The sequence below is a fragment of the Ursus arctos genome, unplaced genomic scaffold (genome assembly GCF_023065955.2).
Source record: "Ursus arctos isolate Adak ecotype North America unplaced genomic scaffold, UrsArc2.0 scaffold_14, whole genome shotgun sequence".
NCBI lineage: Eukaryota > Metazoa > Chordata > Mammalia > Carnivora > Ursidae > Ursus > Ursus arctos.
This window is the reverse complement of record NW_026622808.1, coordinates 68,094,740-68,122,693: the sequence shown is the minus strand read 5'-3', so window position 1 is coordinate 68,122,693 and position 27,954 is coordinate 68,094,740. Positions and strand designations below refer to the sequence as shown.

Here is a 27,954-nt window from a genome sequence, read left to right as displayed (position 1 = left end):
GCCAGGGATGTGTGCCCAAGATTTTGGGGTGCTCATAGTAGCCTCTGGTGTGGGATGGCCTCTTGCCCCTCCCATGCCAACTCGAGGGCCCCAGGGATGCACACGGGCAGTTCTGACATGTTCGGTCAGGGCTGAGCACAGAGGTCAGAGGAGCACAGAGGTCATGGCAGCCAGGGAAGCATCTAGCTGAGTCTGGTGGTGGTCAGGGAGGGCTTCCTAGAGGAGGTGATACAGGCAATGTGATATGAAGGCAAAAAGGTGAAGACACAAGAACAGGAGAAAACCCAGTTTCTCTTGGAGAGGTGGGTTGGAGGAGAGGTGGGGAGTAAGGGTGTGCTGGTGGACTGAACCCTGACAATGGAGCACCTCAAATCCTCGTCCGTGAACTGGAGATGGGCAGTCTCGGGGCATTTCTTAGAAGAGGATGGACATGGCCAGGGGGTTAGGGGTCCCTCTCGCAGTCCAGGCATGAGGGTGGGACTGGAGGGGGTGAGATGATAGGTGGGAGGCTTGTGAGAGTGACAGGACAGGGAAACTGAGGCTCAGAGCGGGGCATGCCTGCGGTGGTCACACGGGCAAGCCCGGAGGAAGAACTGGAGCAGGAGCCCGGTCTGTCCACCTCCAGGTCCTGCTCCGGATGGGCTGCCCCTTGATTCCGGGCACCACTGGCACGCACGCACGCACTGCTAACTCACCCCCTCCGGTCTGGTCCTTTCCCGGGGCCCCTCTCAGGTCAAGCCCTGCGTCATTTTGCACCATTGTCCTCACGGGTATTGGAATTTGGAAACATTGCAAAAATGCCTCTGTCTTCTCATATATGGAGATTGTTGCAAAGAAAGTGCTGGTTTGGGGGAAGGTTATTTCCTTCCTCGAGGGTGGGGAGCCTAGCTTTTCTGGTGGGGGGATGCTGTATTGTAGGCCAGAGTGACCCCGCCCAGGTCACAGTGCCGGTGAGGAAGCCGTGCTGCCTGCCCGCCCCGGGCTGGGAGACTTGGCCTGGCCGAGAGGGTGGGGGGCAGCGAGCACCCACATTCCAGGGGAGTGGGATGGCTGCCTCTGGCCATTGGAGGCCTTTTTGGCTGCAGGCAGGGCTTCACTCTTTCAGTTTCCTCATTGCAAACCGGGGACAGCCCTCCCAGCTCTGCTACTGTTCGATGGCCAGGAACGGCCTGAAATGTGGGAAGAGGGCCTGGCCTGTGGAGTGCCAGTAGGGTGAGGACTCAGCCAGCCAGGGAAGCATGGAGGGCGCTGGCACGCCTGCCCGGCCCGAGTTCTGTGAGCCTGGATAACGAGGGCTTGGTGTCCCAGCCTCAGCTTCTCCATCTGTAAAGTGGGCCTGATGGTAGGGGCCTGCTTGGTAGGGTTGGTATGCAGACTGCAGGGGAGCCCCAAGTGCAGCTTTTGGCAGTGACACGGTGCTTCCCTAACATACACTAGCGGGGTTCCTTGAGCATCGAGACCCCACTCTCCTGTCCTCCTCTGTTCTCTCTTCTCATCATTGAGATGCCATCGTCTGTGGAGGGGTCAGCCCTTGGCCTTGTGGTCAGGATGCACCAGTTTTTTTTTTTTTTTTTAAAGATTATTTATTTATTTATTTGAGAGAGAGAGAGAGAGAACACAAGCAGGGGGAGTGGCAGGCAGAGGGAGAAGCAGGCTCCCTGCTGAGCAGGGAGCCCCATGTGAGACTCGATCTCAGGACCCCAGGACCACGACCCGAGCCGAAGGCAGACGCTTACCCGACTGAGCCACCCACGTGTCCCCAGGACAGACCGGTTCTTGATAAGCCTTCCAGAGTTCTTCTTTCCTCAGCCTGGGTCTCCCATCCTGGCCCTGAGTTCCCAGCTGTGTCTTTGGTCACTAAGCAAGCATTAGGTGATCCAGAAAATTCTGTTCTTCTCAATGACTCCTCACAACGAAAGCACAACACTAAAAACATTTTGGTAGAGGACTCTTAGGACCCCAGAGAACACCTCCCCAGCCCCCAGCAAGTCTGCGGCCTGTTGTCGGAGCCGGAGGGAGCCAGGGAGGGATTCTGAGTGGAAGAGTGCAGCCTGCTGGAGCACGAGTGGGGTGGACAGGATGGGCAGGACCTCTGCGGATCAGGGCCAGCTCAGGGGATCGGGGCACAGGAGGTCTTGACACATGCCAACCCCTCAGAGGGCGAGGGGGTGGCGTGTACCCTCCTTGATCCCCAGCACTCACAGGCACGTGTGTGCACACGCAGGTACACACACACTCAAGGCCGCAGCTCTTCCCTGAGATTTCCGCGTCAGCCTCCTGGTCCTCGGGAGCTGGGAGATGAGCCGTCCTCGTGGTGATTTGGTGCCGGCTGAGCGTCTCAGTGTTCTTTATCTCTTCCCCTGGCACGTCCTCAGAGCAGAATAATTCCAGTGTTGTCTGACCATGGGCACCTCAGGGTCTCTGGCTGCTGGTCCCTGATTACAGGGCTGATGAAGGCAGGCCCCATAAGGGGCCTTGTGTCCTTTCTTGGGGAAAAAGCCAGTGGGTGTCGGCTTCCTCTTCTGATAAAGTAATGATTAGCAGAACGCCATCACATTTCCCACCGGACCTCTTGACCTCGCGTGCCTTTATGTCACACACAGTGTATTTTAAAAAGTCCCTTCCGTTTTACTTCTACTTATTTAAAAGGAGACCTTCTGTCACAGCTGTAGACACAAATCAGACTTTCCCTAAATCAGCAATACCCATGAAAATAAAGATTAACAACAACCAAGCGGGGCTTTGAACCCTCGCGGTTTCTGTTCCCTGGCTCAGCCTTGGGCCGCGGGACCTGCCCTCTCTCTGCTACAAAGGTTGGCGAGTGGCAGAGAGGTGTGCAAGGCACACCAGGGTTCCACAGAGAGTTCTCTGTGATCCTGAGTGGTGGGAAGAGACTAGGAGGGGGATAATTACTCTCCACGGGCGTCGCTTTTGTCTTGTCCCTGAGATCCATCTGAGCTCACCCTGCACGGTCCTCTCTAGCCCCACTTGGGCAGACCCTCTGGCTGGTCATCCCACACCTCCCATCTTCTTGGGAACCCCCTTCCCACCTTTCTGGGCCCTCATTGGCATGTTTCCTGCTGGGCAGGACTGTAACAGGAGGCTGCAGCCCTTCCAGCAGGGATGTCTTCTCTGAGGCCAAGTCCTTGGTTCTCAGGCCGGGCGTTGGGGGCAATTCTCTGAGGCATCCAGTGGCCTGGGGTCCGTGGCAGGGGGTTGTGGGCCGGGGGCTTAGGGCCAGGGCTCCCACGCTGAGGAAAGAGGTTGACGGTACCTGGTGAGGTGAAGCTGGCCCAGTCTCCGGATGACACGGGGAATCTAGGCCTGGCTAGATGGGAAAGTGCCTTGTAAGCTATGAAGTACGGTGAGCAGAGGTCATTAATGATACGTCTCATGGGCAATACCAGTCATACTCACAATAATGGCCGGTCGGGCCCTTAAGTAGCCACACGCCCCCACGCGAGGAAGAGTTTGCCCTAGCGCTCCTACTCCCATCACCCCTTGTTTTCTTGAACTGAATGGCTGACCTTCCACCCTGAAGAGTGAGAGAGACTCGTGTAATGGAGTGCTGGCCACGGAAAGGATGTGGTGACGTCAGTTGCCTGTCCCTGAAATGCCCCGCTGTGACCCCAAGGCAGGACATGCCTGGACCAGGTACGCCCCCTGGAATGGCTGTGGCTTCCTGTGCGTGGGGTGGGAGCAGTGACCCCTTCCTTGGCTCCAGACCTCAGGGGTCTCACAGGGATGGTAGGGCCTCAGCATAGGGCACGGTAGCCCACCCACCCGGGCTCTGTCCTGCACGATGATTTCCCCTGCGCCGGGGTGCAGATGGGGCCTGTCCACTGTGGGTGGGCGGTTTCTCCTTCATGTGGGCTTCACTTGAGGCCACTCAGGAGAAGCAGGGGGCTTCACTGCATCGTCGGGGAGACTAGGCCCCATTGGCCCCAGAGAAAGCTACAGTGAGGGTCTCTGCTGCCGCCAAGCTGCCTCACACCCCATCTTTATTTTGTCTCTGCTTTTCTCTGTGAGCTCTGCGATTTTCTCAAAATGACTTCAGTGTGCCTGCCCTAAGCTTGGAGGCCTCCTGGCTCACAGTTTGTCCCCGCAGAGACGGTCCGTATGTTCTTTTAGGTCCAGTTCAGAATCCTGGGGAAGTGCTCTGATTGGCCCAGCCTGGGTGAAATGTCCCAGTCCAATGGGCTGTGGTGGGGGCGGGGTTGTGATAGTGACTGGGGCTCTGGAGGCTGTCTCCAGCCGGTCCCTGAGAATGGGCCCTGCGTGAAGCAGACTGGCAGGCGGTGCCTGCCCCAGAGACAGTCTACAAACTCCAGACACCAACGTTCTTGGAGTCAAGTCAGCCACAGACACGACGTGGCTGCTACTCTCACTTTCATCACAAGCGTCAGGATTATTATTTTGATCACAGGTGAGAGAAAGTGTAACTTCAGCAAAAAAGGCATGGAACGAAAAAGTACAGGGTGCAGTTTCAGGCTTGGCTGTATCCAGGGGCTCTAGAGATGCCCCTGGGACTGTTCTTCTCAGGCAGGTGGTCAGGTGGCCCGGCAGATCTGGGCTCACTCTTTTGAGCTCAGAAGCTTTGGTGTGGGCCCACGTGGCAGTCACTGTGGATGGGGGATGGCCATGATGCGGTCCATGGTGCCCGAGAGCGGGTGGCTCCCCAGAGAAGACTGGGGTTCTTGCGCCAGGAGAAGGAGGAGGAGATCCCCACAGCATCACTGGGTTGCTCTATACCTGCCTGCGGTTTCTTCCCCCGTTCCTGTGTCACATGGTGGACGCATCCCAAAGGGAATGTGAGGATGTTCCGGGATGAGTAACAGCGGCTGTTGACCATCTGGGGTAGTTCATAGTTAGATGGGGAGTTGAGAGAAGGGGTGGGGGCTGTGGGGTCTGGACCTCCAACCCAACCACACTTACCCCAAATGGCGAGGATGCGGGCAGTCTCATTCTCTGAGGGTTTGGTCTAACCCTCTTGTTTTTATATCCTTCTTGTCTGTGAACCCTAGGCGGTTTCGGGGACTCCGTGTACAGAGTGCAGCGAGGTCAAGAGAGGCAGCTGTGACCTCTGAGGAAAGGTTTCTCAGAGGAGGGGATATTGAGCTGGGCCTTTAGGGATGAATAGGAGTTTGCTAAGGGGAAGAAAGATGTGCCTGGCCCAGGGAATCAAAGAATGGGCAGAGTTGAAGAGCTGTGAAAGATTTAGAGTAGCTGGGGACATTAATTTTTTAAAATATGCAACATGTATTGAGTGCCTGTTTTTTGCCGGGCGCCATTCTAGGGTCTCTGCATTATCTCCTTGAGTCCCCCGGGTGCTGCTGGGAGGCTGCTTTGATTGGGCCCATGTGCGGATGGAACATGCCTTCTCAGGGGGTCACGTGCTGGAGTGGCCCAGCAGCCTGGGGAGTCCACGGCTTGGTCCTGCTTGCTGTCTGTCTCTGCTCTGGCAGGGGTGGTTTGTGGCCTGGGGGGGCCCCCCCGATGGTGATGCCACAGCCGGGGCCAGACCCCGCCACTTGCTGTACACTGGCTCCCCCACTGGCAGCCCCGAGAGATTCCTAAATTTCAGGGCCTTGCAAATAAATAGGGGCACTGGCATGGCAAAGGCCCAAGGGAGTGGCCGAGTTTCCCTGGCTGGCACCTCCTTCCCTGTGCCGCTGTGGCCAAGGGAGCCCAGGACTGCTGCGGGCCAGCCCTGCCGGCTCGTCTCCTTCATCTCTACCTCCTGTCTGTCCCTGTCTTGTCTGTCTGTCCGCTTGGCTTTTGGCCTCTGCCTTCTCCCTATCTGCTTTTCTGCCTCATCTCTTCCTGCCTGTCCCTTTCCACTCCACCCTCGCTGCTTGTGGAGCCGTGAGACTAAGAGGTGACCCGTGAGAAGAGGCTCCTGGGCATCTGTGGGCGTGGGGCTCCCAGCGTGGGTAGTGACTCAACACCAGGTGACCTCACGCAAGTTTCTGCCGATCTTGGAGGCCCTTCTGGGATGAGTGTTGGTGACACTGACATTTATAACTCATCCCATGGCCTGTATCAGGCCTTGCTGGGGCCACGCACACTAATTCATTCATCCACCACCCACCCAAAGCATTTTGAGCGCCCGCTGTGGCCCGGACCCTGGGTTAAGGCTGAGCAGGAAGGCAGAGTCTCTGCCTCAGAATCACAGGGCATTTGGGGAGACAAGCAGGCAGACACGTCAGTGTAAGATGTCAGCTCCTAAGTGTGGGGAAGGACCCTGCCAGTCCCGGCCCCTGATGGGCAACCTATCTGGCTAGGCAGGGGTTGGGATCTTCGAAATGCGGCTGATGGCAGATTGAGCCTGTCCAGGGCAGAGTGTGGTGATGTCAGCAGGGCTGTCTACACAGGCTGGAGGAGCGGTGCAGGACTGGGTGGGCTCTGTTGGAGCTCTGAGCAAGGTGGGGCCAGGGACGTGGCAGGAAGCAGGAAGCCTGTCATGGGGGCATTGAGAAAACGTGGTCAGTGCAGAGGGGAAGGGACACAGGTAGAGAGAGGGGAATGGTCAGGAGCCTTAGAGAGCAGTGACCCACTGGGGCTGGAGGAGGGGTGGGACCCACCAGGGGAGGGTGGCCCAGCACGTGTGTGTGTGTGGGGGGGGTTGTGTATTCTTACACACACAGTTACATGCACATTCACACTTCCTCACACATAATCGTACCCACTTAAATTTGCACACATATCCACTCCACAGCCTCTCACGTATACACGAATGTGTTCACTCTCCCTCACATGAGTGTGTACACAGACACATTCGTACACCCAAACTCCTGTTCCCACGAGCACTCTCTCACACTCATGTATACACATCTCTCATGGAAGGGACTCTTGGTCTTTAGGCTTCCCTTGAAAGTACCTCTTCTATCAAAAGAAGGAAAAAAGCAAAAGAATGTCTGCTTGAGCCCAGAGATGGGGGAGAGCCAGGTCCGGGACCCTCTCAGCGGACTCCCTGCACCTCCCTGGAGCAGTTCAGTCTCTGCTGGGTTTCTCAGCTCAGATGGAACCCCAGACTCAACTCCAGGGCTGGAGAAGGTGTGATTAGGGGTTGCACCAAGGTGTGGGAGGCTCTGGAGGAGGGGTGGACCCCAGAGTTTATCTTCCACTGGCCTGCCGTGGCACCTAACACCCTACCTCCCTGTTCCTTCGGGAGAGGCATTACATTCTCCCATGTCCAGTTTATTTTCTGGGATGGGAGATGGGTGAATCCATTTGCATAGGAGCCTGGCAGGTGGTTCTCTTTACCAGGAGATGACTTTTCTCAGAGCTTTTAATCACAGAATGTCAAATTTTATTGAATGCTTTTTTCCAGCATCTAGTGAGATGACCCCATCAAACTTCTCTTTTGGTGAATTGCATTGATTTTTTAAAAATATTGAACTATCCTTGCATTCCTGAGATAATGCTGTTTGGGCACAATGTATTATTATCTCCCTAATGTGCTGCTGGATTCAATTTTCTGGTATTTTATTTCGGACTTGGCAGCTAGATTCGTAAGTGAAACTGGCCTATACTGCTTTCTGCTTATAGTATCCATGTCTGCTTTTGGTGTCAGGATTTTCCTCATCTTACAGAATGAGAGGAGGCTGCCCCTTTTCTTTTTCTAGGCCCTGGAACAATTTTTTTTTGGTAGGATAGAAATTATTGTCAGCTCTGACTGTACTGTCTTGGGCTAGTCTCTGCAGATGATTCTTTATTTCATCCCACGGCACCTTGTGAGAGCATGATGCTTCTCATTTAACAATGGGGAAAATGAGGCTCAGAGAGCCGGTCTCTGGTCTGTGGTCAAATAGTGGGAGTCAGCTCAGCCAGGCTGTGAAGGTAGGCCAGTGTGACTCTAGGGCCATACTTCCAAACTATTCAGCATGGCCAAGAATTGTTTGAGATGCTGGCCTATAGGAGAGCCTTTGGCTTTATTCTAGGGTTTTCCAGGGGATCCGGGAAGAACCCTGATTGAGCATCAGGAGAACTTTCCTAGCTCTACCTGCCCATCACCTACCTATGTACCCACCTACCATGCACGCATCCATTTGTCCACTAACCCATTGCCTGCCTAGTCGTTGAGCTGTCCCTCAGCCATTCATTCCTACACTGATACACCCACCCATTAATCACCTTCCCATCATCCGTCCTCCACCTCCTCACCCATCTATCCACTCATCTGCCCATCCATCAGACATTTATCCACATGTAGGTTACTCATTCATCCACTGACCCACTTTCCCATCCATCTGTCCTCTATCTGCCATCTATTCACCCACCCGTTTATCTATGATTTGTTCACCATCTGTCTATTCCCCCATCCATCTCTTCATCAACTATCCATCTATATACCAGTTCACTTATTCATTCACTAATCCACCATCTCATCCATCCATCTTCCTCGCTACCTGCTCAGCAACCACCAATCCATCCATCCATCCATCCACTTGTCCATCCACCTGCCCTTGGAACTTAGCCTTAAAGTAGGGGCTGGGATTTGGGTCTTCGGAGATTCAGAAGGGAGGGCACTCTGGTTTGGGATTGCAATATGAGCAAAGATGAGGGATTGGGAGTCTTCCAGTGTATCAGGAATTGGTTGGATGGAAGGCAGCAGAGGGAAATGGGTTTGGGAAGATAGGTGGGGGCTAGATGGTGATGGACTTTGAATGCCACTCGTAGGAGTTTTCACTATGTCCCTGGGCCAGGGATCTTCAACCAGGGGTGTGTGAGTGAGCTTCAGGGAGTTGTGAGACCCCTAAAATGATACACAACAGGTTTTTGTGTATGCCCATATCTCTGTTAAGGCTCTCAATTGCAATTGACAGAAAATCGGGTCCAGTTTAGCTTAATACACCGTAGGTTTGTGTCAGTGCAGAATTCAGTTTTTCAGTTCGGCATGGCTGGCTGCAGGTGCCCAAGCAGCTATCACTGTGTTTCTGTTTTTTCCACCTCTTGGACTTTTCTTGTTTTTGAGTTGGCACCAGCCTCAGACGGTCTCCACCTGAGAACAAGATGGCTTCAAGCATCCTTGGCATGAAATCATTTCGTGTCTAATACAGTGGGAAAGAGAGAGGCCATTTGCCCCAAGTCTCACCTGAATTGGTTTTCTTGAGTTCACGTTAGCCCGGTGTCCAAGTCTGAATTTGGCATTGTTATGACAGGAATAGGAAACACTGATGGTGGGGGGCAGTGGGGTGGTGTGGACCCCAGAATGAACCCCCCAGGCTGCTCTTAGAAGGTGAGTATAATGAGATGGTCAGAAACCACCCCTTGTCCACTGCCAGGCTTTACTCGCATTTTCCCTTTTCTGGTGGAGGGGGGTGTCTTACCCATAGCTTTTCTTCCATTCAGGATTTTGAGCAGGGGGAGAGGAAATCAGCCAAAAAGCCTCCTGCGGGTGGGGCCAGGGCAGGCTGGATGGAAGATGCCGGGCTCTCTCACAGATAGAGGGAGAGGTCAAGGGTGTGGCATCGCCCATCCGCCCATCCGTCTGGGGCCGGGTGGAGGGCGCTGGACGCCAGGTGGGGAGAGCAGTGAGCTCAGCGTGGCTGTGGGCAGGCCCATTTCTCATCGCTCCTCCCTGGGAGCGTTTCCTCTTTCCAGAGTTGTGACTTGTGGGGAAGGAAAATAGCAGCTCCCTCCCAGTGCCAAAAGCAACATTTTCTTTTCTCAAAGGTTGATTATAAGTCATGGACATTCATCTTTGTAATTTTTCACCTGCTTCTGCTGGTAATGAGATTAGTGATTATATATACAGGGTCAACTCTCGCCCAGGCTTTAAGGAGCTTTTTATTCATTTCATTTTTTTTTTTCTTTTTAGGGAGGAGAGGGCAGGGAGGGGAAAATACCCTGGCTGTTCAACTTGAAGGATGAATTTTCAGTGTTTTCATGAGCTCACCCCTTTGGCGGTCCCCAGGCGCCAGTGAGCCTGTGAGGACGCAAGGCTCCCAGCCCCTCTCTATGTCCCACCTGGGTCCCCGATGCTCTTCAGCACTTTGCACCCAGGGTTGGCTCAGACACCCGGTGTCCCCCTGCACTCTGGACCCAGCCCCTCCCCACTCCCTGGGGGTCGCAGGCCACCTACCTGTGCCTTCAGCCCTGCCCGGCTCTCCCAGTGCAAGGACCCAGCCCCCACCTCCCCAACACGCCCCTGGCCCTGTAACCCTTCTCCTCATGGCCAGCCTTGTCTTCTTGCAAACCATGCCAGTGATTATAAAGACTTTTGCCTATAAGGAAATGAAGGGAAATAAGACTCTAAAGACAGAAGCCAAACGCGATCACTTTCTTTTGGTAATTTGTGACTATTTTTCACATCCCTCCTCTCCTTCCCATTTCTTCTGCCAACACCCTCTCTCATTCTGGTTTTCTTTTCCTGGACTACTATAATGGGCTCTTTTTTCTTTTCTTTTAAAAAATCTCTTTTATTGTGAAAAAGCACCCGTAAAAGAAAGTACATAAAAATCAGTGTACCCTCGAGTGACCACTACCTGGGGGAATCAAAAGGACAGCGTCCACAGCCAGGAGCTCCGTGGTCCTTCCTGTGTCCCTCCGCCCACTAGGTACCCATCACCAGACTTCTAGACTTCTATCGTGGCCATTCCAGCTTGGCTTTTCAGTTCTGTCTTCTACATTTGTGTTCCCTATCTGATGTTGTTTAGGTTTTACCTGGTTTCAGAGTTTATGGACTGGAATCTTCCTTGGATTCCTTGAAAAGGAGGTCTGTAGTTCCTTTTTTTTTTCTCTTCTTTTTCTTTTTGGAGAGGGGGTGGGAGAGAGTGTGAACTGGGGGAGGGGCAATAGGAGAGGAAGACAGAGAATCTCAAGCAGGCAACATGGGTCCCGATCCCAAGACCCTGAGATTGTGACCTGAGCCAAAATCAAGAGTTGGATGCTCAACCGACTGAGCCACCCAGTTGCCCCTTCTTGAATTCCCAGTGTGCTGGACCTGATGGCGGCCCCCACCATCCTGCTGGAACAATGTCTGCTAAATGTATTGGATGTTTTGCTGAGTTCTCTGGGGCATTGCACATGGGGGACTGATGGACCTCCTCTTTGGAACTTCTCTCTTTCCCTTCCTCCATCTTTTCTCCTCTTGCTGCTCGCCTCACCATATGCTCTCTTTTTTATTCTCTGCATAGCAGCCACATATGTGTCAAGCTGGTTCCTGCCTCAGGGCCTTTGCACATGCTCTTACCACTGCTTGGGATGCCACTCCCCAGATCTTTTTTTTTTTTTTTTTAAGATTTTATTTATTTATTTGACGGAGAGAGACACAGCGAGAGAGGGAACACAAGCAAGGGGAGTGTGAGAGGGAGAAACAGGCTTCCCATGGAGCAAGGAGCCCGATGTGGGGCTCCATCCCAGGACCCTGGGATCATGACCTGAGCCGAAGGCAGACGCTTAATGGCTGAGCCACCCAGGCGCCCCGCACTCCCCAGATCTTTGCATGGCCACCACATTTTTGCCAGGCAAGTCTCAGCTAAAATGTCATCTCTAACATATGGTTGCTCTGACCACTCCTTTTTTTTTTTTTAAAGATTTATTTGCGTACAAGCCTATCCCATTCCTCCACCCCCCTCCCCTCTGAAGCCCTCAGTTTGTTTCTCAGAGTCCATAGTCTCTCATGCTTCATTCCCCCTTCTGATTACCCCCCTTTCTTTTTTTTTTTTTTTTTAAAGATTTTATTTATTTATTCGACAGAGACAGAGACAGCCAGCGAGAGAGGGAACACAAGTAGGGGGAGTGGGAGAGGAAGAAGCAGGCTCATAGCAGAGGAGCCTGATGTGGGGCTCGATCCCACAACGCTGGGATCTCGCCCTGAGCTGAAGGCAAACACCCAACCGCTGTGCCACCCAGGCGCCCCTACCCCCCTTTCTTTATCCCTTTCTTCCCCTACTGATCATCCTAGTTCTTATGTTCCATAGATGAGAGAAATCGTATGATAGTTGTCTTTCTCTGCTTGACTTATTTCACTTAGCATTATCTCCTCCAGTGCCGTCCATGTTGCAGCAAATGTTGAGAAATCGTTCTTTCTGATAGCTGAGTAATATTCCATTGTATATATGAACCACATCTTCTTAATCCAGTCATCTGTTGAAGGGCATCTCGGCTCCTTCCACGATTTAGCTATTGTGGACAGAGCTGCTATGAACTTTACATCAAGGATCGGGGATATACTGTATGGTGACTAACATAATATAATAAAAAAATATTATTATTAAAAAAAGATTTATTGATTTATTTTATTTTATTTTATTTTTTAAAGATTTTATTTATTTATTCGACAGAGATAGAGACAGCCAGCGAGAGAGGGAACACAAGCAGGGGGAGTGGGAGAGGAAGAAGCAGGCTCCCAGCGGAGGAGCCTGATGTGGGGTTCGATCCCAGAACGCCGGGATCACGCCCTGAGCCAAAGGCAGACACTTAACGACTAAGCCACCCAGGCGCCCCTATTGATTTATTTTAGAGAGAGAGAGCGAGCAAGAGCAGGAGGGGCGAGGGAAGGAGAGAGAATCCCAGACTTGCACTGAGCAGGGAGCCTCATGCAGGGCTAGATCCCAGGACCCCGAGATCATGTCCTGAGCCGAAACCAAGAGTCAGACACTTAACCGACGGCACCACCGAGGTACCCCTGCTCTGACCACTCTTGCCAAAGAAGTGCTCCAGTCCCCGTTCTTCACAATGCCCGTATTATCTTCTTGTTCATCTGTTCCCTGTCTCTTCCCTCTGCCAGTGTTGGCCCCGTGTGGGTGGGACCTTGCTGGTTTTGTTCACTGCCGCATCCCAGTACCTATGGTAGGAGGTGGCAGGTAGCAGGTGTGTGGTGAATATCTACAAGCTGAAGGGCTCTGGCTACACTCCCTTAGCTAGACAGACCTGGGTTCAAATCCCCGTGCCACCTTTTACTGATACGCCCTCGGGCAGATCATTTACTCTATTTGGGCCTGAGTTTCCCTATCCGTAGAGCATGGTAGTAAAATAAATCTCCTGGAAAGCCTGGGTCCGGTGTTTGGTGTTGTGCTGGCACTGAGGAAGTCGTAGCTGAACGTGAACCTAACCAGCAAAACTCCCTGCTGACATTTTGTGCCAAGAGCAAGTTTATTTTTCCCAATGAACTAGATGACTTCCTCTGATCAGACAAGGAGCACTGGGTCATCCTCTAATTTCCCTTCTGGCTTTGGCTGCCAGGAAGCTTACTACAAAGGGGAGGTGTCCGGGGCAGCCCTTGTTTCCCGTGGGGCCTTCAGTGCGGTTCCTTCTTTCCTCTCTCTGCTCTTCCATGATTCACTTCTGGCCCCACAGTGCATGTGTTTCTACTTTTTATTGTAGTGAAATACACATAACAGAAAATTGACCATCTTGGCCATTTTTAAGTGTGCAGTTTGGTGGCATGAAGTCCATTCGTGCTGTTGTGCGACCATCGCCGCCATCCGTCTCCAGGACTTTTTCATCTTCCCAAACTGAAACTCTGTCCTCATCAAACACAAACTCCCCATTTCCCTCCCCCGGCCCCCTGCAGCCACCGTCCTGCTTTCTGTCTCCGTGATCTTGATGACTCCAGGGACCTCCCAGAAGTGGGATCTACAATATTTGACCTTTGGTGCCTGCCTTATTTGACTTAGTACAATGTCCGCAGTGTTTGTCCACGCAGGAGCCTGTGTCAGAACTTCCTTCCTTTTTAGGCTGAATAATAGTCCATTGTAGGTATAGACCACGTTTTGTTTGTCTCTTCATCTGCTGATGGACCCCTGGGTTGCTTCTGCCTTTTGGCTCTTGTGAATAATGCTACCATGAGCACGGGTGTGCGAATACCATTTTTATTTTTATTTTTATTTTTATTTTTATTTTTATTTTTTAAAGATTTTATTTATTTATTTGGCAGAGATAGAGACAGCCAGCAAGAGAGGGGACACAGGCAGGGGGAGTGGGAGAGGAAGAAGCAGGCTCACAGCAAAGGACCCTGATGTGGGGCTCGATCCCATAACGCTGGGATCACGCCCTGAGCCGAAGGCAGACGCTTAACCGCTGTGCCACCCAGGCGCCCCGAATACCATTTTTAGTACGTACTTTCTCCCTTTTTGAGCCCGGGGTGATCTCAGACTGAATTAGAAATTAAAGGTAGGTTTGGGGACACTTTCCAGAACTATACTGTTTTATCTGCTTCTGCCTGTGTGTGTGCGTGTGGGGTGTGTGTGCATGTGTGGGAGAGACACTGTGGCCACTGCTGGTGCCCCATCTGGTGCCCCTCATCCCCCAGATGCTCCAGGAGTTGACTGCTAATGGTTCCCACCTGCATCCTTCTGCAGATGCTGGCCCTTAGCCAACAGGCATTGCATCCCACTACATGCCTGGGAAGTAATCCTTCCCTCTTCACCCCACTGTGGTCCTTGGCCAGTGACTGACTGAGGTCCCTAAGTGGGACAAGTCCTGGGGTGCCAGTCACACTGCAGGGCTCCCTAGGAATCAGGCTAGTGCTGGGCTCTCACCAATACCCCATCTTTGCCCAGTTTTGTCCCCCAGTAAGTCACGTATATGAGAACCCATGTCAGGCTCTGCCTCTGGGGGTCACCATCTAAGATGGTGTAACTCCCATATTCCCTCCTGTGTTGTGTATCTTGTGTGACTGTGGGATGTGGCTGGAATCCGATAGGATTGATACGCTGTGGCCTACTAGGCCACCCGGGTAGTAGCAGGAACCTTGCAAGGGGGCAAAATTTCCACTGTCTGCCACTTAGAGAAGAGATGGGTCCTAACCCAGGAGACCAGGGAGCAAGAACTCCCACCTCCTCTGGGCTTCCCTCCTTTGGACATGGATAAGGGAGACCCAAGGCCCAAAGGGGTCCGAGGGGACAGTGAACCAGGGAACCCACTGACGCCAGAGGGGAATGAGCATGGAATTGCTACGGACCAGAGGAGCCCTGCTGTCAGGCCCTACCTTCTGGTTTTCCTGGAGAAGTTGGGGGTCTAGCTTCAGTGCAGAGTGTTCAGATTTTAAATAACACTAAATTAATCATAAATTAATGACACAGAGATGTGAGAATACAGCAACTGATTTCAAGAGTACACGCGGGCCCCCAAATGTGCCCTGTGAGCAGTCGGCTGGTTTGTGACCACCCTCTGGTGGGACTTGGGGGCAGGGGGCAGCTGTTCGGGGTGGGCTCCTGGGAAGATCAGGGCCAGGTGGCCCTGATGACTCACATGTTTGTAACTGGTGTGTCTACAAGTGCCTTGTATGTTTATTTCCCCTCTGTCATCCCCCGCTGCTTCAAAGTCCCAGTGTTCTGATATAGCTGCCTCTTGTTTAAAAGAGAGATCCCCTACAAATATTTAGAAAGCTTTGGAGCCATGCCAGCACCAACCTGAGCTTTTCTTCTTGTCTGGGGTTGCCCAGTAAAAACGTGGGAAGCTCAGTTAAACTGGAATTTCAGATACACGATGGATAAGCGCGTCCCCAGGATTGTGCAGGACACACTTAGGCTGAATGTTTGCACGTTGCTCGTCTGAGGCTTGCCACAGCTGCATGTCTTGTATTTTTATTTGCTAGCTTTGGCAAGCTTGTTCTCGTCAGGATCAGAAGGATCAGAGGACCGGGGAAGGGAAGCATTTCCTTATCTTGTGATTTGACGTTATGTGAAGCGAGACCCCACTTTTGATAACAGCACCGGCAATGAATCAGTGTCTCCCAGGGCCAAGTGGGGCGTGCAGCGTGGCCTTTCCAGCCCAGAGAGTTCTCAGATGGCTCTGCTGTGGATGGGAGTTGTGGGGGTGGTGCCAACTTACTGCAGAGTTACGTTGTTTGAGTTTGAGGCAGCAGAGAGAGGAGCTTGCAGCCAGAGTGAGGGAGGGTAGTTGAGGTTCGAGCAGCACCCCAAGGCACCTCTGATTCTGCTACTCCAGAGACCCCCCTCCCCGGAGCTGCCCATACCCCTGGGGTGGGGGCAGGGAGGACGGCAGGCATGCCTCCACACAGCGTGCTCAGCCACCTGTCTCGGGGGATGCTTCCTGGGAAGAGACGCTTCGTGAGTGCGCACCCACCCACACCCATGAGAACCTGAGCCCAGGCTACCACAGAATCCCCACTGCCCCCACCCACAGCAGGCGTCCCAGCAACAAAGACCGAAGCTACTAGCAGCCTGGACCATGACCTCAACCGGCCCGCTGGTCCTGCCCAGAGCCTGCTCCGGGGTCTCCAGTTCTGGGAGTCAAAGACTCAGCCCACCGAGCTGGACACACTCCCAGATGTGAGTGTCGGTGGCTCCCTGGCCTTCAGTCCCACCTCCACACTGATGGTGGCCGTTCATTGTGGGGAGTGGCAGACTGAAACCCAGAAGACCAGAAAGGACACCAGACACCCGTCACCTGGATTTCACGGTTGTGAACGTTCGGACATTTTGCTTTTGACTGTGACCCATGCTGAAACATGTTAGAGCAGTGTAGACGCACGATGGCTAAGTAGAGGATGAATAACAAATGAGAAAAGTATTCAGCTTTGAAACACGCTGGCGTTTGCCAGCCGTCACACCTCACAGAACGATCGGCTGGTCCTCAGTCCATCCTTGGAACCCCCCTGAGCTGAGATGGCTTTCTCATCGGGTTTGTTCACCCCTGGGGCCGATCAGGAACCCCCCACGAACTGGGCTGTTCTCTCTCAGGCCCGTGTGGGTCTACAGCAGCGTCTCCTTGCCTGCTTTTCCCATGTGCTGAAGTGTTGGGGACGTTTGTCCTGGGGAGTGTCCCGCCTCCGGAAGGTCAGTGTTTCACTGCTTAGATCCGGTGGTTCTGGTTGCCTCTTGCTACCTGACCAACCACCCGGACCCCTGGCAACTGAGAGCAACAACTGATGTAATTTGCTCAGGAATTTAGGCAGGCCTTGGCTCCTTCTTTCAGCATCAGTTGGGGACATCAGTGGTGTTCACCCGGCCTCCGGGCAGATGGGGGCCTCCAGAATGGACTCACACTCCCAGGGCTGTGACCAGGAGGGATGGATGCTGGGCTCTTGTGGTCTCACTGGCAGGGTGGTCACGCGTCTTCCCTGGTGGCTCTGTGCCTCAGAGACCCAGGTGGAAGTCGCCAGGCCTCATACAGGCGGCTCAGCGTCCCCACTGCCACACTCCCCTGCGGGAGAAGTTGGAGTTCTGAGTCTCACGGGTCACACAGGTCCCCAGGCCCAGCTCAACCAATCGCAGCGAAGGGGGGATGAGCTTTGTGGATTGGCTGGGTGTGGTTGTGTGGCCATGCCCCACTGTGGAGCTGGGTGCAGGAAGGACCCCCCACCTGAACCCTCCCTCAGGCTGGTGGGGTTCCTGCTTACAGAGGGGCCCAGTTAGGACGTGGGATTCTTTCTGTTTTTTCAGCTAGATCTCAGGCACTAAGAGTCAAGTTAATTATACTCCTCAACTAATAACACACTATTATCTTGGTCTCCGCAGGGTCCTGCTTTTATTTTATTGGTTGGTTTATTCCCATTATCTTTGCTCCCCACGCCATTCCAGTTTCCCACTGTGGCAGATGTCCAGCTCTGCTCAGTGCATTTCTGTTTGCCCATGTTTTGCAAATGGTGTCTTTTACTTTGGGCGTGGGTATTTTTACTCCATATGAATGGTGTTGGGCTAGCTTGTTCTCTCTCTTACCTGTTCCACTTCGTGCTCTATTTTCAAGGTCCATCCTTGGTGCTCTGTGTACCCCAAATCATTGACCTAGCTTTCTGTGGGGTGCTCACAGGGATGCGTCTGGCAGGGTCCCAGCAGGAAACAGGGTGGTGGGGCTCCCAGGTTTACCAGAGGAGTGGCTAATGAAGAGCTGTAGAACAGAGGTGTGGGCAGGGTTGAGGGAGCTCTAGGGGCTGGGGCCGTGCTTGGAGTCGTGGCGGCGGTGGGGAGCCCTTAGCGCCCCCTGAACCCAGCAGGGTCACCCAGCTGGAGTCGTGGCCTTTGGCGGAGGGGGCAGCCACCACCAAACCCTGCCCTGGAGGGAAGGGGGGTGGCAGATGGGGAATAGGTACCCCACCCTCTGATCTGCTGTAAGTGGCTGCCATTGAGGGGTGCAGGAGCCTCTGGGATGTGGGCTGGAGAGGTCAGCCTCCAGGTGCAGAGCAGGGTGTGCAGAGCAGGGTGGAGGAGGGCGGGGAGTGGATCTAGGGACAGGGAGCAGCATCGTGGCCTGAGCCTGCTGGGTCCCCACCTACCACCAGATGAATACCTGGTGACCACTGTGGGCATGTGGACCTCCGCAGATTTCTTTGGATAGCTCAGTGGACAGGAGGACGTGGCCTGTGTGCACTGCACATGCTTGTGGACCTAACTGCGTAGATGGCCCTCTCCAGGGTGTCTGCTCCTGTGGTCGCTTGGGCCAGCTGGCTTTGTCATAATCACAGTTACGTTATTATGAACGTGCATACATTCGCCAGCTTTGCCAGTGGGATGGGTGTAGAGCAGAGGCCGCGCGGGTTTGGCTCTGCCTCTCCCTGGTCCCTGATAAGTTCCCACCTTGGGAGTGTGTGATCCAGCCTGCAGGCACCGGGCAGCCTGGCTGGAGGCTCTTTGTGACCACAGTCTGGCTGCTGGGGCTCCCCCCTGCAGGGAGGTCAGCCTCCCTTTCTCAGCCCTTCCCCTTGTGGCTCCTCTTTTTAGATTGGAAGGGGGGGATGTCTGCAGAAGCCAGACATGAAGGGGGCCACTTGCTGTGGGGGCCGTGGGAAAACAGCAGCTGGAGTCTCCAGGAGGGACATGTTTGGATCTGAGAAAAGCAACGTAGAGATTGTGCCCTCCTACTTCTCACCTGTGTGTTTCCAGGCCCGCTTGCTTATCTCCAAGGACAGGGAGCTCACCCCTTCCCCCTAGCAGCCTGGTCTAATGCTTGACCTAGAGAAAGCTTTTCCCCTGTGGAGCTGAGCTCTACCCCCCTCCACCCTTCATACACAGCTGTGGGTCCTGACCTACCCAGAGCAGCTGTGGAGATGCTCTGGAGCTTTCCGTGGCTGCTCTTCTCCAGGTGAGCCACCCTAAAGGAGGCTCAAGACCCTCCCCACTGGGCCACCTCCTCCAAACATGTCTCCGTGGGTCCCACCCCTCTCACAGGTGGGCACACAGCCTTCAGACAGCACCACGAGACTCTGAGCAGCATGTGGACGCCCCGGGCTTCCATTCTTCCAGCTGGAGACCATAGTGGGAATGAGGATGAGGTTTCCAGTTTAGGGGTGAGCCTGGGGAGACCCTGAATTCAAGGACACCCAAGCATGTGTAAGTCAGTGATGAGGCCACATAGGCTTTGTGGGGAACAGGAGCCCATACCCCATGTGACATCTCAGGGTGGCTAGGGCTCGGTGACTTTTTTTTTTTTTTTTAAAGATTTTATTTATTCGACAGAGAGAGAGACAGCCAGCGAGAGAGGGAACACAAGCAGGGGGAGTGGGAGAGGGAGAAGCAGGCTCATAGCAGAGGAGCCTGATGTGGGGCTCGATCCCATAACGCCGGGATCACGCCCTGAGCCGAAGGCAGACGCTTAACCACTGTGCCACCCAGGCGCCCCTCGGTGGTTTTTTAAGAGGAGTCAGAAATTTCTTTTCTTTTCTTTTTCTTTTCTTTTCTTTTCTTTTCTTTTCTTTTCTTTTCCTTTCCTTTCCTTTCCTTTCCTTTCCTTTCCTTTCCTTTCCTCTTTCTTTAGAAACCTAAATTTTCATGTGAACATTTCCAATTTGTAAATGCTGGTTAACTAATTTACTTATTTATTTATTTTTTGGAAAGATTTATTTATTTGGCAGAGAGAGAGACAGCCAGCGAGAGAGGGAACACAAGCAGGGGGAGTGGGAGAGGAAGAAGCAGGCTCCCAGGGGAGAAGCCCGATGTGGGGCTCGATCCCAGGACTCCAGGATCACGCCCTGAGCTGAAGGCAGACGCTCAACAACTGCGCCACCCAGGCGCCCCTGGTTAACTAATTTAAAACGAAAACCCCCTGTGAGGGACAAACGAAACGCTGAGTTGGCTGACTAGCACCCCAGGACCTGTGGGCCCCCTGCTGTGACCTGAGGTGTGGTCATTGTTACAGATGCAGGCAGGGGAGTTCGCGCAGGATTGCCCCACAGATGAGGAGTACGCAAAGCCAGGGCCTGATGTCCTTTACAGTTCCCCCCAGTCTGGGGTGGGGGTGATGGGCAAACCCAAGATCTAGAATCACCTAGGTGTGGGCAGAATGTGACCCTTGGGGTGAGGGTCCAGGGCCAGGGCACCCAGGGGGCCGAGAGGAACTAGGGGACCAACTTGCGGGAGAATGTGAGACAGGGTGGAGTGTGGCAGGGCTGGCTGGGAACAAAGTTCCTCTGGGAGAAGCTCTTGGAGAAGCCTGCCAGCCTGTGGCGAGAATATTTGCCTCTTGGGGATGCATTGTTCGTGTGAGCAACATGGAGGTGGGAGGAGGGTTTGGGTCTTGGTTTGTAAAGGTTTCCTTTCTTAAATGACGCTATTAAGAGTGGACTCGGGCCACTTTTGGGCCTTTGTGCCCCACCATCTCCAGGTAGAGGGTCATCGACCTGGTCAGGGGAGATTACAGGCCCCAGTTTTCCCTACAGACGATTCCTAGTTGCACTTTATAGAGCCCCCTCCCCCACCCACCCACCTCCTGAGATGGCTTCTCGGCTTGGGGGTGGGGGTGGATTTTCCTCTGTGTCTTTACCAAATTCATTTGGACTTTCCTTGGGCTTCTTAAATTTGTCATGGCCCGAACTGGGCTGCACATCCCCCTGTAGGCCCTCCTTCGGCAGCCTTCCCGGCCTCAGGAAGCCAGAGCTCCATCCTTCCAGGTCGTTGGGCCAAAACCTTGGCTCTACCATACTCCTCTCCTGTCACACCCCATCCAGTCCATCAGCAATCCTGTCAATTCTACCTTCCAAATAATTCCGCTTTCCATCCCTTGCCACCCTGGCCCTCCCCCTGGTCTCCCTGCTCCTGCCTAACTCCCCTGTTCTCAACATAGCAGCCAGGTGAATCCCTTTAAGTAGAGAGTTCCATCAGATGGTCCCAGACTCCACAGCTTCCAGCAGCGCTTGCCAGAGCCAGAAGCCCTGCTTGATCTGACTGCTGTTACCACACTCGTCCTTGCTCATTTGCTCAGCTATGGTGGCCCTCTGCTGTTCCTCATCTCCCTCCTGCTGGTCCTGCCTCAGGCCCTTTGCACTTGCTGTTTGGTTGGCTGACATATAGACATGTCTTTACCTCCAGCTATTCACATGGCAGTCTCCTTTGGTTCCCTCAGGCCTCAGATGAAATGGCACTTCCTTCAAGAAGCCTTGTTTGACCACCCTGGCTAAAATAGGCTTTCCCACAGCCCCAGTCACTTCCTGATCCACTTCCTTGCTTTCTGTCATTTATTTCTCCATTGTACTTATTACTGCCGGGCACTCAGTAATCTGCACTGCTGTGGGTTTATTACCTGCGTCCCCACATCAGAGCCTCTGCGTTGGCAGAATGGCCGTGGAGCCATCTTATTTGCTGACACCCCCCAGTTCTAAAGGAGCCCAGCACATAGGACCGTTCAGTCAGTTCTGGTTGACTGGCTGGCAGAGGCTGACCTCCTTGTCCTGCTGTGCTGGATGCTGAGTCACTGTCACTGCCCCCCTCGCTCAGGTCCTTGCACTCCACTCTAGTCCCGTCCGCCCGCCCTGCCCTGGGCATCACTGGGGGTGGGGAGGGTGGCAGCATGAAGCTGCTTCCTTTAGAAAACAGTGGTGGATGCACTCCCTGCTCCCTCTCTTCTCTCGTCAGAAACTTCTCAGAAGTTACTGTTATATCGTTTGTTTGAATGTTGAAATGTTTGAAATTATTATATATATAGGTTTGAAATGACAAGCACTTAAAATACTAGAAATGCCACTTTATTGTTTTTTCCCCCCCTTTTTATAGAAAGCCAGACAATTTTAGCAAAGTGACTGCAAACAATAGCTCAGCCTCGCTGCGGTGGGTGGAGAAGGAGCCCATGTCTGGGAGTGAGGGCAGGGTCAGGGCGGTTCCCACTGGGATCGTGGACCTTTCCTTGCTGGAGCAGGGAAGCCACCACAGAGCTTGGGGCCACGGTGTGTGGGGATCAGCTGCTCTCAGGTCACATGGGCTTTGCAGAGGAAGGGCTGAGTGGGGTTGTGGGGGGCAGGGAGGGCATATCCCAGGGCAGATGGGAGGTGAGGCTGGGGCTGGGGTGGGGCCAAGGAAACGAAGAGAAGGGGCAGAGAGTGGAGAGCTCTTCCTGGGGAAGAGTGGCCAGGACTTGGGGGGTGAGGGTGTTAAAGACAGCAGGTATCTAGAATAATTCTGGGAATGGTGGTAACATTTGCAGAGGCAGCCGAGGACATTGGCAGGAGCCTCCCCTGTGGCTAAACTTGTAGTCCAAGGGCGTCTTCGGGGTGGGCGGTGTTCCCGAGCCTCGCAGTCTGGGGGCTAGAGTGGGGGGCTTGGCGGGCTGTGCCACAGCCCGGGAGGGGGCTTCTTCCTGCCCAGCAACTACCTGACCATATCCTCTGACTGGCAGCTGCGCCTCTTGATAGATGGCTGGGGATCGAGTTGGACTTCGGCGGGGAGAGAAATCATTTGGACGGGTGTGTGTGTGTGACCACCTGTGGTGTCCTGGCACGTGGATGAGGCTGTAGATGAGACAGTGTAACTGTGTGTGAGCGACCGTGGTGCCTGTCACCAAGGGTGTGAGAGACTAGACGTGTGCCCTGAATGTGAGAGTGCAGGGGTGTGTGGGGGGTGCTGTGGGGCTGTGGGCAGGAGGCTCCCACTCAGAGGACATGTGACAGAAGGCAGGCAAGGGTGGGGGGTGGTCTGTGGCCCAGAGTTGGGGCCCCGTTAGCGACTCTGTACGCCGGCACCTGTGGCGCATGCGTGACGGCGGAGGCCCCTGTCTGTGCGTCGGGGCAACGTGCCGGGGAGCATGCGCGGGGGCTGTATTCCCGGGGTGCACACGTGGGAGGGAAGGAGGCGCGGTCCAGCCGTGTGCGTGTGCGGGCGGCTGTCCAGGTGTGTGCCACCCCCCCCTCCCGGGGCGCTGACAGGTGTTCTTTCCCATTCCCCCAGGGCCTCGCAGCAGTGGAGGCGGCTCATTTCGAGGCAGCACCTGGGCCGGCTGTGGGATCATGGCGTGGCTCCGGGAGCCTGCGGGAGCCTGGCTGGCCCTGACCCTGGCCCTGACCCTGGCCCTGGCCCTGGGCCCGAGCCCCGGCACGGCCGCCCCGAGGCAGGACTGCACGGGTGTCGAGTGCCCGCCGCTGGAGAACTGCATCGAGGAGGCGCTGGAGCCGGGCGCCTGCTGCGCCACGTGCGTGCAGCAGGGCTGTGCGTGCGAGGGCTACCAGTACTATGACTGCCTGCAAGGCGGCTTTGTGCGCGGCCGGGTGCCGGCCGGCCAGTCCTACTTCGTAGACTTCGGCAGCACCGAGTGCTCCTGCCCGCCGGGCGGTGGCAAGATCAGCTGTCAGTTCATGCTGTGCCCAGAGCTGCCCCCTAACTGCATCGAGGCCGTGGTGGCGGCCGACAGCTGCCCGCAGTGCGGCCAGGTGGGCTGTGTCCACACCGGGCGCAAGTACGCCGCCGGCCACACTGTCCACCTGCCGCCCTGCCGGGCCTGCCACTGTCCTGACACTGGGGGCGAGCTCATCTGCTACCAGCTCCCCGGTTGCCGTGGAGATGCCGAAGCCATGCCCGCGGCTGCCACCGGGAACTTCTCAGATGCGGAGGAGGGTGACCCCGAGCGACACTACGAAGACCCCTACAGCTATGACCAGGAGGTGGCTGAGGCAGAAGCTGCAGCGGCCCTGGCAGGGGAGCTCCAGGCGGGCGCTGGGGGCCCGGCTGCTCTGGGAGGCGGCAGTCAGCCGTCCTCCGCCATCCAGGCCACGCCCTGGCCGGCTGCTCTCCCTAGGCCCACGGCGGCTGCTGCCCTGGGTCCCCCGGCCCCAGTGCAAGCCAAAGCCAGGAGAGTGACAGAGGACAGCCAGGGTGAAGGGCAGGAGGAGACAGAGGAATTGGCCATCAAGGAGCAGCCAGCAGCAGGCGGCCCCAGGGGGCTGGATGGACCACCCACTCCAGGCCCAACGGGGCCTGGTCTCCCTGCCCAAGAGGACAAGGCAGAGGCGAGGGCAGGGCCTGAAGAGAACTTAATCCCAGAAGCCCAGCCCACCCCCCACAGTGCTGAGCAGGAGGGAGCTGGGACTGTTCTGGGGTCAAGCACGGTCAGTGTCCCCCTGTCACAGACCACACCGAGCTCTCCTGGGGATACGACAAAGCCCAGCACCCACACCATCCTGGCCACATCTCCCCAAGAGGCAGCCTGGGTCCCACCCACCCAGGAAGTGCCCAAGCAGCCACCCGTTCTGCCCCGTTCTCGGCCAGAGGAAGACAGAGACCCCAACTCTGTTCATTCTGTCCCCAGAGGTGACCCTGAAGGTAAGACCCTATTCTAGTTCCTCCAGGGGCACTCAGCCCAGGGAAGGGCAGCCTCAAGGCCCTGTCAGGGCCCCCAGCTCTCTGCACAGGTGCCTAGGGCTGGGGAAGCTAGGTCTGTGGGGCCAGGCTAGGGCCAGTCAGCCCAGCCCCCACACTACAGGGCAGGTGGCTCTGAGATGGCTCTTTCTCCACCACTGCACTCCTGGGGGCAGAGCGGGTGGGTAGGGGTGAGGTCCCTGTTGCGGTAGGTGCTGGGCTACTGGTGGGGCTGTGGTTGAGGGCCTCTTAGGCATACCTTCTCAGGGCTGGGGTTCCCCGAGGAGGGTTCCAGCTCAAGTGCACGTTGGGCCCAGTGGGGTTCACAGGTGCCCTGGCAGGAAGTGGAAGGTTTCGCAGACCTGGTCCAGCTCCCATCCCCCCTGCCAATAGCCTCTGGGTGTGGCTGTGTTCTTGGTCTCTGAGGTCACAGCAGAAGACACATGGTCTCTCATGGGGCCTCCTTGCAAGAGCCCAGGACCAGGGCTGCCTCCCCTGCCAGCCAGGGGTCCTGTTAACACACATGTCATTCTTGTCCCTGCTCTGTGCGGCGCCCTGCCGGGGCTCCAACCTACTCAGAGTAGAAGCCAAAGCTCTCTCCAGGGCTGCAGGCTCTGCCCCAGTTGGCCCCATGACTTCCCGGACCGGCTCTTCATCACCCTTGTCTTAGTCTGTTCGTTTGTTTTTTTTTTAAAGATTTTATTTATTTTTATTTATTCGACAGAGATAGAGACAGCCAGCGAGAGAGGGAACACAAGCAGGGGGAGTGGGAGAGGAAGAAGCAGGCTCATGGCGGAGGAGCCTGATGTGGGGCTCGATCCCATAACGCCGGGATCACGCCCTGAGCTGAAGGCAGACGCTTAACCACTGTGCCACCGAGGCGCCCCTATTCTGGCTGCTGTTACAAAAATGCCATAGACTGGGGGGCTTACACCCAGAGCATTTATTTCTCACAGTTCTGGAGGCTGGGCGGGCCAAGATCAAGGGGCCGGCAGACTTAGTGTCTGGTGAGAGCCCTCTTCCTGGTTTGCAGATGGCCATCTGCTCATTGTGTCCTTGCATGACAGAGGAGGGTGCATCTCATCTGAGAGACAGAAGGAGCAAGTTTTCTTGCATCTCTTCTTAGAAGGGCACTAATCCCGTCATGAGGGATCCATCCTCATGGCCTAATTACATCTCTCCAAAGGGTCATCTCCACATACCATCCCTATTACGGCTTTTTTTTTTTTTTAAAGATTTTGTTTATTTATTCGAGAAAGAGAGAGAGAGAGCACAAGTGGGGCGGGTGTGGGGGCAGAGGGAGAAGCAGGCTCCCCATTGAGCAGGGAGCCTGAGGTAGGGCTCGATCCTAGGACCCCAGGATCATGACCTGAGCTGAAGTCAGATGCTTACCTGACCCTCCCCACCATTAGGGTTTTAACATATGAAGTTGGGAGTGGGGCATAAACACTTAGTTCCTGTTGACCTTCTCCCTCACCCACTTGGCTTAGCACAGGCTTCCTAGCCCCTTTCAGGTACCTTCCAGCCTCAGGGCCTTTGCACTTGCCACCCCCTCTTGAAATGCTCTCCCAGGTGTCCTTGTGCCTCATTCCTTCCCTCTATTAAGCTCTCTTTTCCAGGTCACCTCCCCAGAGAGGCCTTCTCTGACCACCCAGTTAAAAGAGCACTCCACCTTCCTCTTACCCTGCTTTAATTTCTCCTAGCAATATCTGACATTTTAGCACATCGTTAACTTGTTTAATGTTGTCACCCCTAGTAGAATGTTAGTGCCATGAGTGGAAGGGCCACATCTATCATTTTCTCTGCTATGCCTAAGGGCCTTCAGCAGGGCCTGGCAACCCAATTGGTGTTCTGTGAGTATCGGGTAAACAAATGAGTGAATCAGTGGGGGCTTTCTGGCCACCCCCCACCATCCTTTCTCATCCTGGCTTCCCTTCCATCCTATGAACACCTTACACTGACATAGCCCCTCTATTCCATCCATTTGCTCACACTGTTCCCTGCCAGCTCAGGCAGCACCTCCCCCAGGAAGCCTTCCCTGAATCTTTATACCTGTCTGATCCCCTCCCAACACCCCTCCCTGGCTCCCTGCCTCACCTCTGAGGGTACCCTAGGCAGTTGTCTGGCTGTCTAGAGATCCCTCCCCATAGCTGAGAGTCTGTGTCTTGTTCAATCTCATACATGAACCTTCTCTATAAACCTTCGTTAGGCATTAACTGTGAATAGGCCCTGGTGGGCCCTGGGGAGGCAGAAATGGACCACTATGGCCCATATCCACAGACTGGGGGCTGTGAGGGAGGGATGCCTGGGTGGTGTGTGGGAAGGTTTCTTGGAGGAAGGGGCATGAGGGGCCTCCGGGATTTCTGCAGCATTCCCATATACCCACCCTGCTGCCCACAGCTGTGTGGCCTTGGGCAGGTTTTTCAATTGGCCTGGGCCCCGTTTTCCCATCTGTCAAGTACTGTAGCCCATGTTGGGCACAGACTGTGTGCAAAGCTTGTGCACAAGTAGTGAGGGGGTGAAATTGCAGGCTCCTTCTGCCCTGGTGGGAGGATCAGCGGCTCCCCCAGCCCAGATGGCTCTCCTTTCAGCCTCATTATGGTGAGTGGGGCATAGAACTCACCCTTGCTGAGTGAGTACCTCCTAGGTGCCAGCCCCATTTCTGTGACCTGATCCTTCCATAAGCTGGGGAGGTGGGCTCCTTTAAAACTGGCCACATCAAGGTCAGAGAGGTGTGGCTCATGGCTCCAGGTCACACAGTGGGAGTCGGTGGCCTGGAACCAGGGCAGTGGGCTTCAGGGGGCTCCTCCTTACCCAGCCCTGAGCCTGCAGGATGTGGGGAGCATGCGTGGGGTGGGGTGGGGGCTGTAATGAAGTACATGTGTGCCCAGGGAGCGCTTGCAGGCCTGGCCGTGGAGCATGGTGCATGCAGCGTGTTTGGGTTGCAGCCTCCAAGGGTTCCAAAATAGACACAGCCCCCGCCCCCCACCCCCACCCCTCACCCCAGAGGCCTCTCTGTGGTTCTGGGCCTTTGGAATCTTGGAGAATTACTTTGTTTCCAGGAGCCCTAGTTTTTGTTTTGTTTTTTTTTTCTCTGCCCTGTGCTTTCTCAAATGGATTTTGGGGTGTGGCCTTTGATGAAGGCTGCTTGGGGGCAGGGGCCCCTGATGGGGTGTCCCCTATCCCATCCAAGGGCTGTCCTGGCGGAGGGCCCAGCGCAGGCAGAGCCCAGAGATAATTACCAGGGCACGGACAGGCAGCTGCATTTTTTGGTGTGCAAGGAAAGGAAGGTGTGGGAAGCTGGGAGCGGGGAGTGGGGAGAGCTTGCCCTAGCCAGATAAATAAGGACTAGCCTGCCACTGACCGCCCCCGGCCGTCTTTCCTCCTCTCCTCACCCCGTGTCCAGCCATCCCCCACCAGCTCACGAGCTCTGCTCCACTGCCCGCGTAACTCAGGCAAGTGGCTCACTGTTTTGGGCCTCCTTTTC

General features: G+C 54.9%; 1 protein-coding gene across 5 annotated transcripts in view; it reads left to right on the top strand.

Annotated features, from left to right (window-relative positions):
• The window catches only part of FBLN2 (fibulin 2), an 89,212-nt gene that overhangs the window by 6,021 nt on the left and 55,237 nt on the right, over positions 1-27,954 (top strand). For all 5 annotated transcript variants that reach the window (XM_026501442.4, XM_057311962.1, XM_026501445.4 and 2 more), the window contains exon 2: positions 23,064-24,431. In XM_026501442.4, coding sequence (XP_026357227.2) covers positions 23,123-24,431 — 1,309 coding nt within the window. In that variant the 5' untranslated portion in view covers positions 23,064-23,122. The remainder of the gene's footprint in view (positions 1-23,063; positions 24,432-27,954) is intronic.